The 20581-nt window shown below is 41.8% G+C and overlaps 1 protein-coding gene across 3 annotated transcripts in view; it reads left to right on the forward strand.

Annotated features, from left to right (window-relative positions):
• DEPTOR (DEP domain containing MTOR interacting protein) overlaps positions 1-20581 on the forward strand; it is a 139166-nt gene that overhangs the window by 81194 nt on the left and 37391 nt on the right. For all 3 annotated transcript variants that reach the window (XM_047842392.1, XM_047842393.1, XM_047842394.1), the window contains exons 5-6: positions 13291-13476; positions 15629-15763. In XM_047842392.1, coding sequence (XP_047698348.1) covers positions 13291-13476; positions 15629-15763 — 321 coding nt within the window. The remainder of the gene's footprint in view (positions 1-13290; positions 13477-15628; positions 15764-20581) is intronic.

Below are 20581 nucleotides of genomic sequence, written 5' to 3' on the forward strand. Positions count from 1 at the left end.
TGGAAACATGATGTGAGCCACAAATGCAAACCATAGATATACTTTTAACTTTTCTAATGGCCACAGTAAAAACAGTAGAGGCGGGTGAAATTCATCTCAGTAATATATTTTAACTCACTGTCTCCAAAATACCACTTCAAAATGTAATCAACATGAAAAATACCGATCAGCTATTTTATGTTCTTATTTTTCATGCTCAATATTTTAAGATCCAGTACAGATTTTACACTTACAGCTCATCTCAATTCGGACTCGCCACTCCTCAAGGCTTGGCAGCCACATGTGACCTGTGGCTGCTATTCTGGAGAGCCTCCCTCTAGACCTTTTTGAAACCACTGCAGGGCAGGGTGATATCCTGGTGAGTGTGTATGTCATTTTTCAGTCCCTCATCTCAGAGATCTTTGTCTGTGGCTAAATTCCTGAATGTTTGTGTTAAAGAAGCACCTTGTTACCCATACTTTGCAGTGTTGGTTTGGACACCCCCATAAAGCTGGGTGCCAGTGACACAAATTTCTGGAATGGTGACGACAATTCTCCCTTCCCCAGCACACTGATTTCACAATCATATTTTCTTTCACCTCTGTTTTTTTAATATTCCCTTTGATTTTTAAATATTTCCACAAGTCAGAAATTGTTGACTGCCATCACTTAGACTGGTTCTCTCATTACTCAGAAAGGGCTTATCCAGTATATAACCCAAAGTTCTGGAGCACTTTCTTAAATTTCTGCTCTTCATTGTAGGATCCTTTGGATTTTTGCTGACAGCAGAACAATATTATTAATGGTGCATTGGCGTTATTGTGACCTTTCAGACATCTATGTGTCCCTGTATGTTTATTAACTTCACTTGTGTTGGTTAAAAGATGAAGTTATTGTAATTTCTTTTCCACAAATGTAAAAATTGAGGCCGAGGGACTGTCCATAACCAGTTCAATCACAGGGGAGTCAGAGATGAGTTGCTGGAAGGCATATCTTTTGTCTGTGTGACTTTATGTCTTATCCCTCTTGGCCTCTGAATCAAGCATAGTTTGTTACAAGGTGTGGGCTGCAAATAAACAGAAAGCATTTGTTTTTTGAGCTTTTAATTTCATGTCTCTAAGCCTGGGTTTGGAACAGCATCAGGATTCTGTTTTGCCGCAAATAATGGCAAATGTAGTAATGACGGGCTTGAATAGAGCAGTTCCTGGAACAGCTCAGGCAGCAAGCCGTTCCAGGTGGAGAATCCTGGGCTGGTAAGAGGTGGATATAGCCCCATCCATCTCTGTGTGGCCCTTCCTAACGGATGCCAGGCCTCAAGTCTGCACTGTGGGCAGGAAGAAGATAGAATGGCCGAGAGCTGTCACCTAGCAAGACTTTGCTTTTCTTTAGGAAAGGTTGCCTTTCCCAGGGAATTATACCTATATCACATGGGCCAGAACTATGTCACATGGTCACCCCTTGGTGGAAGGCAATCAGTGAACTAATGCTTTTACCCAGGCACACTGCTACCCTGAGCAAATAATAAAGGCGGAAGAAAGAGAGAATGTGTTTTGGACAGCAGCCAGCATTGTCATCCACAAGGACAAATGTCTTTATCATTAAGTGACTATGGGATCTTCCCTGTGAAACATGGGCTTACAAGGAGTAGTTTTCTTCTTTTGTCCACACACGGAGTTCCTTATTGCTCTAAGTGATATTTGAAACAGAAGGGAACCGAGGTTAATGTCTTAGTTTGGACCACTGCACCATGATTATCTTAACATTAGGGGGTTTCTGGGGTGAATGGGAATTGTCTGTATTATATTTTGCTGCCTTTCTATGAATCTAAAATGATTTCAAAATATAAAGTTTATCTTTTAAAAAGTAGGCAAGGATTTTCCAATATCTATATCCCTTTTTGGTATAAGAAAAGGTGAATACAGATATAAATGATATAGAAAATATAGGAAGACAGTTTAAAAAAAAAAAAACAACAACCTAAATCTCACCACTGATTTCTTTCTTTTTTGAATATCTTCTTTTTCCTATTTTGAATGTACCATACTCTTCAGTCTCATAAGGAGCACCTGATAAATTGCTCTACAGTAAAGTACAGCATGTTCTGTGGTAACCTTTCTGGGAAGAGTTAGAAATTGCCATCTGGTGGCACAAAAACAGACACATAGACCAATGGAATAGAATAGAAACCCCAGAACTAGACCCACAAACGTATGGCCAACTCATCTTTGACAAAGCAGGAAAGAACATCCAATGGAAAAAAAGACAGCCTCTTTAACAAATGGTGCTGGGAGAACTGGACAGCAACATGCAGAAGGTTGAAACTAGACCACTTTCTCACACCATTCACAAAAATAAACTCAAAATGGATAAAGGACTTGAATGTGAGACGGGAAACCATCAAAACCTTAGAGGAGAAAGCAGGAAAAGACCTCTCTGACCTCAGCCGTAGCAATCTCTTACTCGACACATCCCCAAAGGCAAGGGAATTAAAAGCAAAAGTGAATTACTGGGACCTTATGAAGATAAAAAGCTTCTGCACAGCAAAGGAAACAACCAACAAAACTAAAAGGCCACCAATGGAATGGGAAAAGATATTCGCAAATGACATATCAGACAAAGGGCTAGTATCCAAAATCTATAAAGAGCTCACCAAACTCCACACCCGAAAAACAAATAACCCAGTGAAGAAATGGGCAGAAAACACGAATAGACACTTCTCTAAAGAAGACATCCGGATGGCCAACAGGCACATGAAAAGATGTTCAGCATCGCTCCTTATCAGGGAAATACAAATCAAAACCACACTCAGGTATCACCTCACACCAGTCAGAGTGGCCAAAATGAACAAATCAGGAGACTATAGATGCTGGAGAGGATGTGGAGAAACAGGAACCCTCTTGCACTGTTGGTGGGAATGCAAATTGGTGCAGCCGCTCTGGAAAGCAGTGTGGAGGTTCCTCAGAAAATTAAAAATAGACCTACCCTATGACCCAGCAATAGCACTGCTAGGAATTTACCCAAGGGATACAGGAGTACTGATGCCTAGGGGCACTTGTACCCCAATGTTCATAGCAGCACTCTCAACAATAGCCAAATTATGGAAAGAGCCTAAATGTCCATCAACTGATGAATGGATAAAGAAATCGTGGTTTATATACACAATGGAATACTACGTGGCAATGAGAAAAAATGAAATATGGCCTTTTGTAGCAACGTGGATGGAACTGGAGAGTGTGATGCTAAGTGAAATAAGCCATACAGAGAAAGACAGATACCATATGGTTTCACTCTTATGTGGATCCTGAGAAACTTAACAGGAACCCATGGGGGAGGGGGAGGAAAAAAGAAAAAAAAAAAAGAAAAGAGGTTAGAGTGGGAGAGAGCCAAAGCATAAGAGACTGTTAAAAACTGAGAACAAACTGAGGGTTGATGGGGGGTGGGAGGGAGGAGAGGGTGGGTGATGGGTATTGAGGAGGGCACCTTTTGGGATGAGCACTGGGTGTTGTATGGAAACCAATTTGACAATAAATCTCATATATTAAAAAAAAAAAAAGAAATTGCCATCTGGGTGGCATAACAACAGACACTCAGATCAATAGAACAGAATAGGGAACCCAGAAATGGACCCACAAACGTACGGCCAACTGATTTTTGACAAAGCAGGAAAGAATATCCAATGGAATAAAGACAGTCTTTTCAGCAAGTGGGGCTGGGAAAACCAGACAGCGATATGCAGAAGAATGAACCTGGACCACTTTCTTACACCATACACAAAAACAAACTCAAAATGGATGAAAGACCTAAATGTAAGATAGGAAGCCATGAAAATCCTCAAGGAGAAAGCAGGCAAAAACCTCTTTGATCTTGGCCGCAGCAACTTCTTACTCAACACGTCTCCACAGGCAAGGGAAACAAAAGCAAAAATGAACTATTGGGACCTCATCAAAATAAAAAGCTTCTGCACAGCAAAGGAAACAAGCAGCAAAACTAAAAGGCAACCGACGGAATGGGAGAAGATATTTACAAACGACATATCAGATAAAGGGTTAGTATCCAAAATCTATAAAGAACTTATCAAACTCAACACCCAAAAAAACCAAATAATCCAGTGAAGAAATGGGCAAAAGACATGAATAGACACTTCTCCAAAGAAGACATCCAGATGGGCAACCGACACATGAAAAAATGCTCAACATCTCTCATCATCAGGGAAATACAAATCAAAACCACAATGAGATACCACCTCACACCTGTCAGAATGGCTAACATTAACAACTCAGGCAACAACAGGTGTTGGCCAGGATGCGGAGAAAGAGGATCTCTTGCATTGTCGGTGGGAATGCAAGCTGGTGCAGCCACTCTGGAAACCAGTATGGAGATTTCTCAAAAAATTAAAATAGAATTACCTACGACCCAGCAATTGCACTAGTAGGTATTTATCCAAGGGATACAAGTATGCTGTTTCGAAGGGACACATGCACCTCGATGTTTATGGCAGCACTACCAACAATAGCCAAAGTACGGAAAGAGCCCAAATGTCCATCGATGGATGAATGGATAAAGAAGATGTGGTATATATACACAATGGAGTATTACTTGGCAATCAAAAAGAATGAAATCTTGTCATTTGCAACTACGTGGATGGAACTAGAGGATATTATGCTAAGCGAAATTAGTCAGAGAAAGACAAATATCATATGGCTTCACTCATATGAGGACTTTAAGACACAGAACAAATGAACATAAGGAAGGGAAGCAAAAATAATATAAAAACAGGGAGGGGGACAAAATATAAGAGACTCTTAAATATGGAGAACAAACAGAGGGTTACTAGAGGGGTTGTGGAAGGGGGATGGGCTAAATGGTAAGGGGCATTAAGGAACCTACTCCTGAAATCATTGTTGCACTAAATGCTAATTTGGATGTAAATTAAGAAAATTAAACTAAAAAAAAGAAAGAAACTCAGCACCATGGCCACCAAAAAAAAAATGCCATCTGGGAATCGGGCTTTGGTGGGTTTTCACCTGCCATGGTTCCTGGGTACCTCTAGCATCACACTGGATATCCTTCTCCATGTTGTTGGCCCAGCTGAATTGATCTGGTGTAGGTTGGATGCCTCCTTTTCTTCCACAACACCTAAAGTTGCTTCCAGATTCTTCCCCTACATGGGTGATGTCTGCAAAGTCTTATACCTTGGAAAGGTATCTTTTGGGTACTGATACCTTGGGCCCTCAAGGAGACCCACACATGGCCAACATTAATGGAGTGCCTGTAAGGACCAGAAACTACAATGGGCTTTTTTACCTATGTTATGCAATTAGTTCTTCAACTCATATTACAGATGAATATAATTGAAGCTCAGGGCAGTTAAGTAACTTAGTAAAGACTAGGCATTCAGCACTGAACAAAACATGAGTATCAAAGATGAATAATCTTGAGGATTCTGCCAGTGTTTTCTCAGGCTGAGTAAAATGGAAAGTGAAAAAAATCATCTGTATAATTTGGACAAATACAATGCAGTTCATCATTTAAAAACAAAACAAAACAAAACAATACAACAGAGTGAAGCTGGTGTTCAACCCAGGGCCATCTGAGACCGTCATCGTTCTGTTCTTTCAATAAGCAATTTCAAGGTAATAAATGTTTTGGCCTGGTGAAGAGTTTTGTGGAAATCTGCCCATCCAAATTGCCTTCTGTAAACTATAGACAGGAATAAATGAGAGAAAAGCAAATTATGTTTTGTGTGTGTGTGTGTGTGTGTGTGTGTTTGTGTGTGTTTGTAAGCTTATTCACTTCCTCATTTGGCATTGTTATATCTTTGGTTGGGAGACAGTCTAGCCAGGAGATTACAAGATGGGGTTCCAGAGTCAACCTGTCAGTGTTTCTGTCTTGGACCTTCCAGTTAATAACTATGGAACCTTGGGTAAGTTTACCTTGTGTAATCCTGTTTTCTCATCTGTAAAATGGGAATAATCATAATAGCTCTCCCATAGTGCTGCTCTGAGAACTGAATGATATAATCATGCATGTGCTATTAAGCATAGGACCTGGCACAGAGTGTCACTCAACAAATGCTAGCCGATTCTTACTCTTATTATTGTTATCAATATTCTCAGCATCAGATGCCTTGGTGGGGTAGAGCTTAATATAAGTGTGATGGCTTCATCCATGCTGGCCTCACACAGTATGTTATACACACTCTGTGATGAATGTATACATGTGAAATAAATCAACACTGAGGTGCTTTCATTAGGCCTTTGGATTTATGCCAAGAAGCCCAAAAGATCTAGAACAGAGTTACAGAGTTTTTTCATTGACTTTTGTATGTGAGATACTCCATTTCCTGGACAAAATAAATTTGGTTTTAGACCTCTCTGTGCTCTTGGTATGATTTAGTCTCTGAAAAACATACCCTTTGTTCTGAGTTTTATCACTAACAAAGGTTCTAGTCCTTGGAAGGCACCTGGCTATTATTTAATGATGCATAGTGAAGAATAAAACATACTTTGACCTGCCATCTGTTTATTACCTTTAAATTTCTGGCTGTTAGACATGGAGGCTGCAGAAACCTACACAATCACAATACCATGTTTTGATTTTCTTCTTTTCTGCCATCTTTACTAGACTCACTTGGATCCTGGTTCCTCACCTCCTTTCAATCAATTAAATTGGTGTAATTGGGTTCTGGCTTTGTGACTGTGTTTTGTTTTAGTATTGTCAGCTAATAGGACTTTATACTCTAAAACCAATTTCCTGTTTTCATATCCTCTTATTACTGTTGTCAGTGCTCAGGAAGTAATTATTTTAGTTCTCTGACTCACTGTTGTTATTGCCTTTTGAAGAGTTTTATATTCCAGGCACCTAGCACTGTCCTTACATGGCATAGGCACTTAAATACAAGTGCTCAATGTTCTTGAATCAAGGACTTTTGCTCCTTTGGGAAGCAGGGCTCTTTCAACTCCTGCATCCCCTTTAGGATGGTTTGAGATGGGTGGCTACAGCCTTCAGTATATCTCAGATTAAAAAAAAATTTTTTGACCTTCTGTTGTAGTTCATTCTCAGTTCTGGTTTTCCACCAAACACATTAATAAAAAGCATTATATTAGTATTTTTTTTTTTTAGTCTTGACAGTCTGTAAAATCTGCAATATACTAAGTGACCTGAGATGCTTGGACTCTGAAGGACTAGTCTGAAGGACTGTGTATTAGCAAGAGCAGGGAGACCAAAGCGTGCAAAGACTTCCCTGGATGCGTGAAACAGCTGAAAGCCTTGGTCTTATTGGCAGAGAGGGTGCAATATTTTCATACAGAGAACTGATTAGCCTTTTAGAAGCGCTAAGTCTGAGGACTAGATCAGCCATCTGTTTATCCCTGAGGTTTGTCAATACTATTAGGCAAGGTCTGCAGGTGCTAAGTGGTCCTTTGGGGAGGAGGTACAGGGATGTATGAGGTAAGAAAGCAGGTGAGGAGTGGGATAGAGTGACAGCCCTGATGGCCCAGAATGATCTTTCACCCACCACTGTACCCTGGGGGAAGGGTGAGCCACACCCACCTGTGCCACTGTGGAGGACGATGATGATGAAGATGCCAGTCATGGCAGCTGGTGAGGGTTTCCTCTCTTTCAGGTGACCTTGAAGACCTTTTAGGTTTGACACCAGTTTACATGTGTAGTATGGTCCCCCCATCCTCATCTTTCCTGATCTTTCTTCTTAACCGCGACAGCCATTATCCTTATCTCCCCTCTGCTTAAGCCCTCTTTTTACACTGCTAAATTGCTTATGTGATCCCAGATCCAAGACCACCCTTTATTTTGTTGTTGTTGTTTATTTATTTATTTTGTGTGTGAGTGAGAGAGAGAGGGCACAGGAGAGGGGCAGAGAGAGAGAGAGAGAGAGAGAGAGAGAGGGAGAGAGAGAATATCCAAAGCAGGCTCTGCACTAACAGCTCTGCACTAACTCCACAGTGTTAATGCAGAGCCCGACACGGGGCTTGAACCCACGAACCATGAGATCATGACCTGAGCTGAAATCAAGAGTCAGATGCTTAACTAACTGAGCTACCCAGGTGCCCCGAGACCATCCTATAAAAAGATTTGATGAAGTGCATCCGGGGAGCAGTTGGTGTCTGTGCATACTCTCCCCTCACTCCCGTCCATCTCCCCTTATCACACTGCCGGATTCAGTTCACTTACTTCATGATGCCTGTTGTGTTAGGTCATTTGCCAGCAGACATTTCAAGGATAGATGAAAGTATGTGACCTTCCTCCCTTCAACTAGATAAGTAGCTTAAAATGTCTTCTATATTCAGCTGAGTTTGTAGGTTTCAAGATGATAAATGTTTATATTCATCCTTAGATTATATGTGTCAGTAGAGTAGAAGCCAATTTCCCCTCTTGTAGATAATCACTTTTTTTTTTAAAGTTTATTTTCAGAAAGAGAGAGAATGAGTGGAGGAAGCAGAGAGAGAGAGAGAGAGAGAGAGAGAGAGAGAGAGAGAGAAAGAATCCCCAGCAGCCCCACGCTGAGAGTGCAGAGCCTGATACGGGGCTCCAAGTCATGAACCGAGAGATCATGACTTGAGCCAAAATCAAGAATTGGACACTTACCCAACTGAGCCACCCAGGTGTCCTGATAATCACTTTTAAAAATCTCTTTGTGTTTGTTAAAGTCATCCTAACAACTTATAAGAGAAAAACGGTAGCCACATTATCCACAAAAAGTCAACTATGTCACTTTGTTATTATGGTAGATTACATGCCATTTCCTTCATGCTTTCTGAAAAGTAAAGGGACACTGCGAATCAGGATCTATTTTCTCTTACCAAATATCAACAACATTGTGAGCTTAGTGCTTCTAGAACCCCCGCTTTCATAAGCAATTAGACCCTCTTGTATTTAATGGCTTTAGCTTTCTGGCTGTGGCTGCTTTTTCTCCTGTTTTATATCTATTTTGATACCAAGCCAAGTCAAGTCCTTTGGGAATGCCACCAGTATAAAAGGGAAGTCTTCATAAGTCCCAGGAATATAACTTGAATGAGTCAATAATTATCACTTCTTAATTACAACTGTAATTATAAGAGCACAACCAGAATATTGCAGGATTATTATTTTTTTTTTACCTCAATACCCAGGATTTGTGGTCTCACTGCTTTGAAGAATAAAGAGGTGGATGCAAAATATAATGAGCAGTAGGCAAAAGTTTATTAGAGTATAAGATCAGGGTATGAAAGCTCTCTGTACTGAGGGGGGAACCTCTGAAAGTGAATGCTCCTGGCAATAGGCAAGGGTCTTTGTTTTCCAAGGTTCTGGTCAGCACCCCAACCCTTCCCCCTTGTTCCTTCACAGGTCCTACCCTTATTGGCTTGATAGCTCTGGGTGCTGAGTTGTCCATTCCTGATGGGCTCGATTCCATTGTATGAGGGGTGGTCTATGGCCATACCTTCCTTGTAGGTCATACTTTAATGGTCTACTAGTTATTTTTAGTTAGGTCTTTTTTTCAAATTCCTGAGAGGAACCTGAGGGGGAGAAGTGGTGTCTGTTACATTCTTAAGATGAACCTTACCCCTGAGGGGGTTTGCTGTGGTCAGACACTCCCAGCATTGTTCCAAAATAGGTGTTTTTCCCCACCCAGGGACCTCAGGTCCTATCCTTTCCCTCTCTGCCTACTGAATCCTATCTTTCCCCATAATAATACTAGATCTTGAATGTTCACTTTGAATATTCTCTCTTCTTACTTATTCCTGTTTACAGCTTCATATTCTCAAGGAGCAAAGAATGAAGTTTATTGAATTGTTCGTGACACCACATTTACTCTAAATAAAAGTCCCGTATAGTGTTGAGATCTGAGAAGTGAAGCACTGAACAGTCTCCAGATTTGGAGACACCAGTCACAGTCTGCCAATTGATTTGTCTTTCCTTCCCTTTAATTTTTTCCCCCATAGTTGAGGTAATTTCTTCTGCGTTTAGCAAAAAGCAAGACTCCTATGTAGCAAATGGTTTTGTATTTAATATAGAGAATGTCATGTTAAAGTATGGAGAGAACCAATTCCTTCTTCTTTCCGGAATACGAACTATATGTCATTTAGCCATTGTGTATTTCTTGAGACTCTACATATGTAATTTATGGCTATAAAAATGGCTTTCTTCATCTAGTTACTTCCTAAAACATCCTGTGTCTTAACTCACTCCCTACTTCTTGTTTTTGTCTCTTCTGAGATTTAAACATCTCCCATTGGGATAGTTGCCAATCTAGATCTGGATATCTGGTTAAGATTCTGTATTTTTCATGAGTGAAAAGGTGACAGACCTGTGTGTGGGAGATGGGTGAAGTGTTCTTTGAAAGAAGGGCAGAAAAGGCAGAAGAAACAGGTTCTGTGCAGAAACTTAAATGACCAAAGGCTGCAGTCAATCTTTATGAGTCTAAGAACGAGAAGACTTAAACCACTAGATTTCAGTAGATTCCAGATGACATTCCGAATCTCTCACACCGGTTATTCCATTTCTTCTTCACAGCAAAGCCGTGCAAACTTAAAATGTTTAATAAACTGCCCAAATCACTCCGCCAGTCAAGTTGGTGAACTGGGATCAAAACTGACGTCATCGGATTCTAGAACAATTGCTTTTTATTGCATGCAACTCATTTCTAGAAGTTATTCAGCATAAGAAAATGTTGAGTAAAGTCCCAGCTTACTTGTTTTGTTATTATATGAAACAGGGTATGGGCTTGAAAGGATGAACAGAACAGGTGTCACATTGCAGTCACCACGCTAAGATAGATGGCTGGGATAGTGTGCGCCACTTAGCAGGTGCTCACGTTGTCGGATACATGAATGATGCCTTGTGTGACTGGTTGATGCTATAGTATGGCTTCTACCTGTGCTCTTTAAGCTTTTGTAACTACGATTATCTGTTTTATACCTAAGGCTACACTCACAAACAAAGCAAGTGCGCGGTATTCAGTGTTCATGTCATTAAACTTTTAATAAAAGAGAGAGAAAAAGAACCCTTTTAGAAGCAACATAATTCATTGAAAACAATGCGAGTGACACATGCAATTGTCATTTTTCTATTCTGAGAGGAGAATTGGACTCCAGCTATGCCAGCCACACAGCTGGGGGATGAACACATGGAGATACTCAGTTCACAGTGTGGCTGCTCCTCACACACTAAAATCCAAATAAGTCCTTGAAACTTGCAGTGGGGTGTTAAATATGGTGCATCATAAAATTGAATTCCCAGAAGCCAAATGGCAATATATCATCAGTACATGCTGGTAACTGTGAAAACAACAGTGGTTATGAAATAATAAATGTATAATTGTTTGAGTTCTTACAATCTGCTTGCATTATGTTAAACAGGTATGGTCTACTATCAAATCCAATTTTTCTTTTCCCTGATTTGGTCGTGGTTAAGGTCATTTACACTATTGGAGAGAGAATGTGATGAATAAGGACTATTTAAATGTAACCCTTTTATCTTATCTTAGGTGCTCAGTTTATCCTCTGAGCCATAGGTAGTGGAGAGCTGGGGAGGTGGAGAATGGAGAATGGGTATGACTTTAACCCTTGGTCAGTATTTAAAGCCTGAGGAGATTAAATTGATAGTCGTATTTCCGCTTCAATTAAAAACACTTTTTAGGGGCACCAGGGTGGCTCAGTCCGTTAAGCATCCGACTTCAGCTCAGGAGGTGATCTCACGGTCCGTGGTTTTGAGTCCCACGTCAGGCTGTATGCTAACAGCTCAGATCCTAGAGCCTGCTTCAGATCCTGTGTCTCCCTCTCTCTCTGCCCCTCCCCCACTCATGCTCTATCTCTCTGTCTCTCTCAAAAATAAATAAACACTAAAAAAATACTTTCTAAGGTACTTTTAGCCATTATGGAATTTGTTTGGATTCAGAATTTTTTTCTGGATTTATTTATTAGCAGGGCTAATGTTTCATGTAATTCACAGTCCAAAGAGAAAACAGTAGATGTTAATAAATGTATATAGAACTGTGTATTTTCAGGTTGTAATTTAAGATACTGTTGCCAAGGTCAACTTGAGGATTTAAAGAATCTTAATAAACTCAGAAAAGTCTGCCAGAAATAAATAACTTACCTACAAAATTTTATTATAGTATTATCGAATGTAGTGATATAGTAAATTTCTATAAAAATTTGACTATCCAAAAAAGAACCATTTTGTGTAGATATCATATCAAAGTGTAATTGGCTTATCTCTTGGTTCAGGATGCATTCAGCATCTCCAAAATCCAAGGATGCATTATTTATTAAGAACATGCAGAACTACCCCTGAATTAAGTATATTTGTCTTTGGGGCCAACATCATTCACTTCACCAAAGTGACTAGTTTATCACCATTTGAAGAGTGTGAAACACCCATATGAATCATTAAGTTAAACGTTGGCAGTGGACTCTCTTAATAGGGACCCACCTTTTTGAGACTCTGATACCCATGTAACCAGAAGAATTACTCATAGCAAGTGTGCACAATAAATACAGCTACACCCCAAGCTTGCATTTGCTGACCCAGCACGGTCATACCACGAGCCCACAGATTGGTTTAGGGGGAAGTGGTATAGACTAGCCGCTAAACAGTTTAAAGTTAGGTTGTGTTCTGGATATGCTGCTTATCTACCTGTCACAGACTATTCACTTCCAGCCTTTTATGGAGTACCTACTCTGAGCCAAACACACGGTAGTCTAGGATTTCAAGATGCTGGAATGATTAACGGTCTGGGCCCTTAAGCAGAGTGACTTAGTTGGGAGAAAAAGATGTGCTCTCCCCACCACCAAAACAAACAAGCAAACAAACGGTATGGAGTCTCTATTATTTTTGCAACTCTCTGAGTCTTTAATTATTTCCAAATAAAAAAGTTAAAAAATAATTGGATGTGTTGCTATGGGACTAGCACTTTGCTGCGTACTGGGGACACAGGGCTAAATGAAGCCGTGATCACTGCCCCAGAGAGCCTAGAGTTGAGTGGGAAAGGCAGGGAAGTGAATGGATAATGCAGGTGCAGTGTGGTAAGTGCTCAGATGGAGGGAGGTTCAGTAGGGGCTGGGGCAACACCAGGAAGAGTCTGACTTAGATCAGGGTTGAGATCAGGCAGAGCTCCCCTGGAGGAATTGATTAGTAAATTTCTAAAGTTCACGGTACAGAAAGAATTTGGGACCATGTGTGGATTACAAGCTCATGGCGGCATCTGTAGAATTAAACTCTTTCTTAAGACTTTGTCCCCATTGGGTGAAATCTTCTGGCTGCAGTGCTCAGTGGCCAGGATGACAGTCATGCTCATCTGTTCTTTCTCCTCAGTGTCCAACAAGCACCCATTTGTGGACAGCAACCTTCTCTACCAGTTCAGAATGAACTTCCGGCGGAGGCGCAGACTGATGGAGCTGCTCAATGAGAAGTCCCCCTCTTCCCAGGAAACTCACGACAGTCCCTTCTGCCTGAGGAAGCAGAGCCATGACAATCGGAAATCCACCAGTTTTATGTCTGGTATGTCAGTTTCACCATGTAACTGATCACATGCATTTGTCTTTTGAGAAGTATTAGGGTAATAACTCAGCATTGTGAAATTAGTTTCTCCAGCACATTTTTTTTTAATTTTTTTTTTCAACGTTTATTTATTTTTGGGACAGAGAGAGACAGAGCATGAACGGGGGAGGGGCAGAGAGAGAGGGAGACACAGAATCGGAAACAGGCTCCAGGCTCTGAGCCATCAGCCCAGAGCCCGACGCGGGGCTCGAACTCACAGACCGTGAGATCGTGACCTGAGCTGAAGTCGGACGCTTAACTGACTGCGCCACACAGGCACCCCTCTCCAGCACATTTTTATTTATTCATAACCAAGAAGTATGGGGTGGAGGGCAGGGAAACCCAGCATTACCAAATTGTTCCTGGGCTGTCAACTTAGATGTCATGAAGATCGTTTTATAAAATAAGTATTTACATTATACAAGACCTCTTAACCTCTCATTTTGCCTTACTTGCTTTTCATTGATAAACAGTTCTTATATGTTATTAATTATCCAGTTTTCTAAATCACAGCACTGAAAAACTGTGTGCTTTAATGGTAAATAAAGACTTCTGAGGGCATAGACAAGTCAAAGGCAACTGATTGTCAACCTGTCATGAAGGGGTGACCCAGAACAAAGAAAAATTGTGAAAAGCAAACAGAGGAGCTCATAAAGCCTCGGATGTTACATGGAAGGTCAAACAGTCCCATATTTACAATGAACCTTGACAGAAATGATGCTGACAGATGTTCACAAAGATAACCCCACTCGTCCGGAAAAGGTTAACTTGATGTGTCATTTGAAGAAGAGGTGTACTTAAAGGGATATCTTCAACTCCTCTGAAAACTTGGCATTGACTCAAGGAACTGGTTGGCCTAAGGTTTGGAAATTCTGGGCTTCACCTGAAACTCGGGGCACAATGAAAATGTGTGTCTTGAAAATGTGGTTATTTGTGGGAGGTGCAAGAGTACTTGTAGCTATATCGAGTCCTTTCTGTGCCCCTGGCACTGAGCTAGGCTTATGTGCCTGAATTTTATTAATTCTCACAACATCCTAAAGAGGAAGGACTTTTCTTATCCCCATTTTATGGGTGGAGAAACTGAGGCTTGGAACAATGGAGGGGCTTACCCAAGGTCACACCATTAGAAAGTGGTGGACAGAGCTGGATCTCACACCGGTTCTGTCTTAACTCTCTCTATTTCTGCTCTCTCCTCCCCAATCTCCCTCGCCCTGGAGCTCCTCGGACACAGCCAGGGTGGAAGAAAGAATGAAGCAAGAGGAGAGAGTAAGCACTAGAGGGTCAGGTGTGTGCACACACACATCACGTGTTCCTCAGTGTCTCAGGTCGCAGTCTCCCGCAAATGCCGAGTACCTGTTCACGTTTTTACTAGCTCTAAGGTTTGCCGGTTTCTTGTGGACCCAATAGACCCGAAAAGTGACACTGATGAGAAAGAGGATATAGTGGCCATGGTCACCATAAAAGCCAGTAGTTATTTTGTGCTTTCCATGTTCCAGGCACTAAGCGGGATGCTCTCTACCTACGGCTTCTTTTGTTTGAACACACACCTTCTCCTCTCCCTGTTGAGAGCCACCGGCTCTGTGGCAAAGAGAACCAGATCAGATCACGAAACTGCTGCCTCACATACACTTCCAAAGCCGAAATATGTGTTAATGTGTGTTAATCTCCTCCTTCCACGGCTCTGGGTGATTCATGACTTGCTATTAGATCGGGAGACATTTATTATTACTGTTAATCCATTAAGTGTATAGCCGGCAGTTAATTTACCCCCTTCCAGGGACTGCCTAGCATGGATGGGCTCAGTCGTTCTTGAAATAACGTTTTATATGGTTGCGTACTTTCACGTACATTATATAACCCACTCCTTGTACCAATCCTGTTGCATTATACCCACTTCACAGCTGGGGAAATTGAGGCTCAGAGAACTGAGACGAGTGGCCCCAGGTGATGCTATTAGCGAGTGGAAGGCTGCAAGTCAGATTCTTGCTCCTCTGACTCCGAGGCCAGGGTGCCTTTTTCTGGTACATTTGATGCGCCTGCTGTGTCTCATGGCTGAAAGCCCGTGTGTCTCATGGCTGCCGCCCTCCTGACTGTGTGTTTCTGGCCCGCACAGTCAGCCCCAGCAAGGAGATCAAGATCGTGTCTGCGGTGCGGAGAAGCAGCATGAGCAGCTGTGGCAGCAGTGGCTACTTTAGCAGCAGCCCCACCCTCAGCAGCAGCCCCCCTGTGCTCTGCAACCCCAAGTCCGGTGAGTGGCCGAAAGGCAGCCCCGTTTCTGGCTGGGGCTGTGGGGCACTTGGGACATGTGCGGGCTGCGTTCCCCGGGAAGCAGATTCTCAGACGGGGGAGGCTAGTGTGTGGGAATCTTGTGACAGCATGCTCATGGAGCCAAGGCCTGTCGAGAGGAAGGGAAGCACGCAGATTTGGGCACAGGGAAAATCGGGCTGCAGTGTAGCATCAGGGAAGGCTGCACGGACCCCAAGGGGAGCTCTGGAGGTGGATGGCCCTTCACAATTGTCCCAAATTGGGACTCAACTCTGTTAAACCCTCATGTTAACCAGTCATTTGATGTTGGCTGCCCTGGGAGGAGGGCCTGACCGTGGGCAAGGCAGCTCTCTTCAGAGGTCGTTCCAAAGAAAGTTGAAGGTATCAGCTGGCAGATGCCCCTCGGTCCTGAAGAGAGTTTGAACAGATGCAGAGGTCTATGGGGCCTTAGCACCCCCAAGGAAGAAGCACAGATCTGTGCAAAACCCAACTATCCCCGGAAATGACTCTTGGTGCCTTGCAGTTTCAAAATCTACTGATCAAACTGCACGGCCTTTACATTCCAGAAAAAAAAAATCTAGGTACAAAGATTGTCGATGAGCTTGTGCTTAGACACAATTCCTCCTTGATCCAATCAGTTCTTCAGCCCACAGGAACCTGTAACTCACAGATACGACCACCTTCTCAAAGTCCGTTACCCACCTCTTTCCTAGGATTAGATCGCGTGGTCTCTGATGGTAATAATCACTGCCTTGAAAACACCCCCGACTCCATTTGTTCAGTGCCCTGTTCACCCTCAGTTCAGTATATCACCTTCAGGGAAGGGAATTCATTCCTTTTGCTCTTGTTCACCTCATCGCCAGATTTGGGGGTACAAAGATGGAAGGTCATGGCCGGTTCCCTCAGTGAACGTATCCTCTCTTTGGGGCCGGGGAGCACGTGTTAGAATAAGGGCCAATAGATGTTGTTCAAAGGGTTTTAAGAGAAAACTCTGTTAGGCAAGTGGTATTTTACTTAATCTAACATTTTGTTTTGCTACCTTCTGGAGGATTAGCTAAAGAATAGAGTTGTAACCTACAGCAAATGAGTGAAGAAACTTGTTTCCACACTGACTCTGGCTGGAAATCATTGAGCACCCATATGCTACCAGGTTTTCAATTAATGAAACACTGGTGATAAGGCAGAATGAGAAAGGAGGGCTATATTCTTAGAACTAGGCTTTTTGAAGCCCTGATCGAAATCTGATAGGTGTATCTAAAGTTAGAAGCAAAAGAATTCAGTTTCCGGAAGGGGTCAGCTATGCTAAAGCCATTTTGCATGCTTTCCACTGCATACAATAGTAGAATGAGAACAGAGTGTTAATTACTTAAATGAACTACACATCTCCATTCCCTGAGGTGGGTTTGTATTGTTTCCTCTTTCTCCTTATGCCTTGTCACAAAGGGAAACGTTTACTGATAAGCAGGCAGCAAAGAAAGGTCAGGTTGCCTTTTTTGGGACTCTGCTGTGGTTGTCTCTATGGTTTTAATTGTGGTTTGTAAGTCCTACCTCTTACCTATATTCTGACAAGCTTCTCCCTCACTCTTAAGAGGGTTCCCAAGGTACAGTGAGCTTATGTGTCATTATTTTTCTCAAGCAGATAAACAGACCTTCACAGTAAGGCATTTAAAATTAATCATTATATTTATATCTGGATGTGTTTTTTAGAACTATGTATAAAAGCCCTAAACCAGACCAAAAAAAAAAAAAAAGTACTAGAGATATTACCATAATTGGTGTCCTTGTGATGAGTAAATAACTTCCCAAGGATTCAGAAAGAGAAAGCTAAAACATAATTCCCTGGGCTTCAGGGTTTCTATCTTTTTTCAACAGAAGAAGGAGAAAGTGTATTAAAATAAATACTTTTATTTATAATTTAATTTTATTGGTATAGTGATCAAATATTACAGTATAGTGTGATTCAAAACCATGATAAAATATCATCTCACACCTGTTAGAATGGCTATTACCAAAAAGGCAAAAAATAACAAGTGCTGGCAAGGGTGTGGAGGAAGAGGGACTCTCTTGCACTGTTGCTGGGAATGCAAACTGATGCAGCCACCATGGGAAACACTATGGGGCTCCTCAAAAAATTAAAAATAGAACTACCATATGATCTAGCAATTCCATTTCTGGGTACTTATCCAAAGGAAAGGAAGTTACTCAAAATGTCATCTGCACCCCATGTTCCTTGCAGCATTATTTACAATAGCCAAGACATGGAAACGAACTAAGGGTCCATTGATCGATGAATGCATAAAGAAAATGAGGTGTATTTATACACAATGGAATATTACTCAGCCATAAGAAGAAGGAAATCCTGCTGTTCGCAACACCATGGATGGAATTTGAGGGCATTATGCTATGTGAAATAAGTGAAACAGACAAATTTGTGGTCTCACTAATATGTGGAATCTAAAAAGAAGAAAAACAAACTTACATAGAGAACAGATTGATTGTTGCCAGAGGAATGGGTGAGGGCGGTCAAATGGTACAAACTTCCAGTTATAAAATAAACAAGTCCTGGGGCTCTTGGGTGGCTCAGTCGGTTAAGCCTCAGACTCTTGGTCTTGACTCACATCATGATCTGGCGGTTTGTGAGTTCGAGACCCGCATCAGGCTCTGCGCTGACCATGCAGAGCCTGTTTGGGATTCCCTCTGTCTGCCCCTCTTCTGCTCTTGCTCTCTCTCTCTCTCTCTCTCTCTCTCTCTCAAAATAAATAAATAAAGCTTTAAAAATAAAATAAAATAAATAAGTCCTGGGGGTGTAATATACAGCATGGTCACTATAGATAATCGTACTGTATTGGGTATTTGAAAGTTGCTAAGAAAATAAATCCTAAAAGTTCTCATCACAAGAAAAGAATGTTGTAGCTATGTGAGGTGAGGGGTGTTAACTAGACTTATTGTGGTGATCACTGCACAAAACATACACATATATTGAATAATTATGTTAGAACTTGAAACTAATATAATTTTATATGTCAGTTATATCTCAGTAACAAGAAAGAGAATGTGTATTAAGGTAGGTGGTCACTACTGTCAGATATTACAGTACGTGTGATTTCTATACCCGAATTCATCCACCCAGACAGGATTATCTTGGGTAGGGAGAGAATTGTGTGACAGGGAATTGAAAGGTCTCAGTCCTCAACCAGGGACCTCTTCTCTTACATCCTGTTCATCTAAGAGGTTCTTTTCTTGGTTTTGACCTACTCCCTCTTTTGGGGGGGGAACATAAATTCATTTTCTCTTTTATGAGCTACCTGAAAGCAAAAGTGAGCATCTGGCCACCTGTCATCTCAACAAGAAGCATGTCATTGCCTTTAACTGAGAGGGTGTTCGTTAGGGCCAGACTACCTGGTGGCTCATCTGGGTCTCACCCCATGCTGCCTTTTCTTTTTCTGCTGCATACGTGTTCTGGGACTGACATCTGACCTCTGAGTGCTGCCGGCAAAGGGAATTGGAGGCTCACACTTCGCTGGGTTAGGGGCCTGGCCATGGCCCCTCCAGTTTCTTTGTGATGCCCAAGTTCATGATCTCTGAATAACTGGGTTAGGATGGTCCCCGGCTCCCCATTCGCTGGCTTTTCTAGACCACCGAAGCAGTCCCCTCTCCAGTGCTTAGTGAGCACAGGATGGATGGAGAAGTTCATTACATGGTCCCTCTTTTCCCTTTCCGTGGGGTCAGTCACCCAAGTCAACCGCAACCCAGAAACGGATGATCCTCCTTCTAATATAGTGTCAGAAGGTCAATAGTGGCCTCAGGCTCTGTCACTTACCTTACTTTGTCTCATCACATAGGCATTTTATGATCTCACATCATCACAGGAAGGGTGAGTACAGGACAATACGATATTTTGAGAGACAGACTATTTCACATGACTTTTATGACCGTGTATTATTATAATTGTTCTATTTTATTGCTAGTTATTGGTACTGATCTCTTACTGCGACTAATTTATAAATTAAGCTTTATCATAGGTATGTATGTATAGGAAAAAAAGTAGTATATGTAGGGTTCAGTACTGTCCATGGTTTCAGGCACCCACTGGGGATCTTGGAACGTATCCCCATAGGTAAGAAGGGACCGCCATATTGGCAGGTTTTTAGGCAGCCAGCAAGTCCAGAATTGGCTGCTGTCTTTGTTGCCTTGGTGGTCAACAGCAGTCAGCTGATAAGAACAGATGTCTGAGGAGGACAACACATTACTACCTTCCAGAGATTTTGAGTCCTTTCTTCTGCTTACAGAGAGGGCAGAGCATGGGAGGAACCATATTGTACTGTGGCTGATGGGTGCTGGCACCTAATGCCTGAGTTGGAATCCTGATTCTGCTAATTAGGTTGAGACCTTGAACCAAGCTATTTAACTTTTCTTTCTTTCTTTTAAACATTTTTTAAAGTTTATTTTTGAAAGAAAGAGAGAGCGCACAGGAGGGGAAGGGCAGAGAGAGACAGAGACAGAGACAGGATCCCAAGCAGGCTCTGTGCTGTCAGCATGGAGCCCAATGCAGGGCCAGATCTCATTAACTGTGCAGTCATGACCTGAGGCAAAATCAAGAGTCAGATGCTTAACCCACTGAGCCACCCAGGCATCCCGAAGCTATTTAACTTTTCTAAACTCATGTTTTCCCACAAATAAAATAGGGACAACGAAGAGCCTAATAAAATAGGGACAATGAAGAGCCTAACTAAACAGTACTCATGATAATTAAATGACATAATATATTTGAAGTCTCTGGCATAGTACCTAGCACATGCTG

This window comes from Prionailurus viverrinus, chromosome F2 (genome assembly GCF_022837055.1).
Source record: "Prionailurus viverrinus isolate Anna chromosome F2, UM_Priviv_1.0, whole genome shotgun sequence".
In the NCBI taxonomy this organism is placed as follows: Eukaryota; Metazoa; Chordata; class Mammalia; order Carnivora; family Felidae; genus Prionailurus; species Prionailurus viverrinus.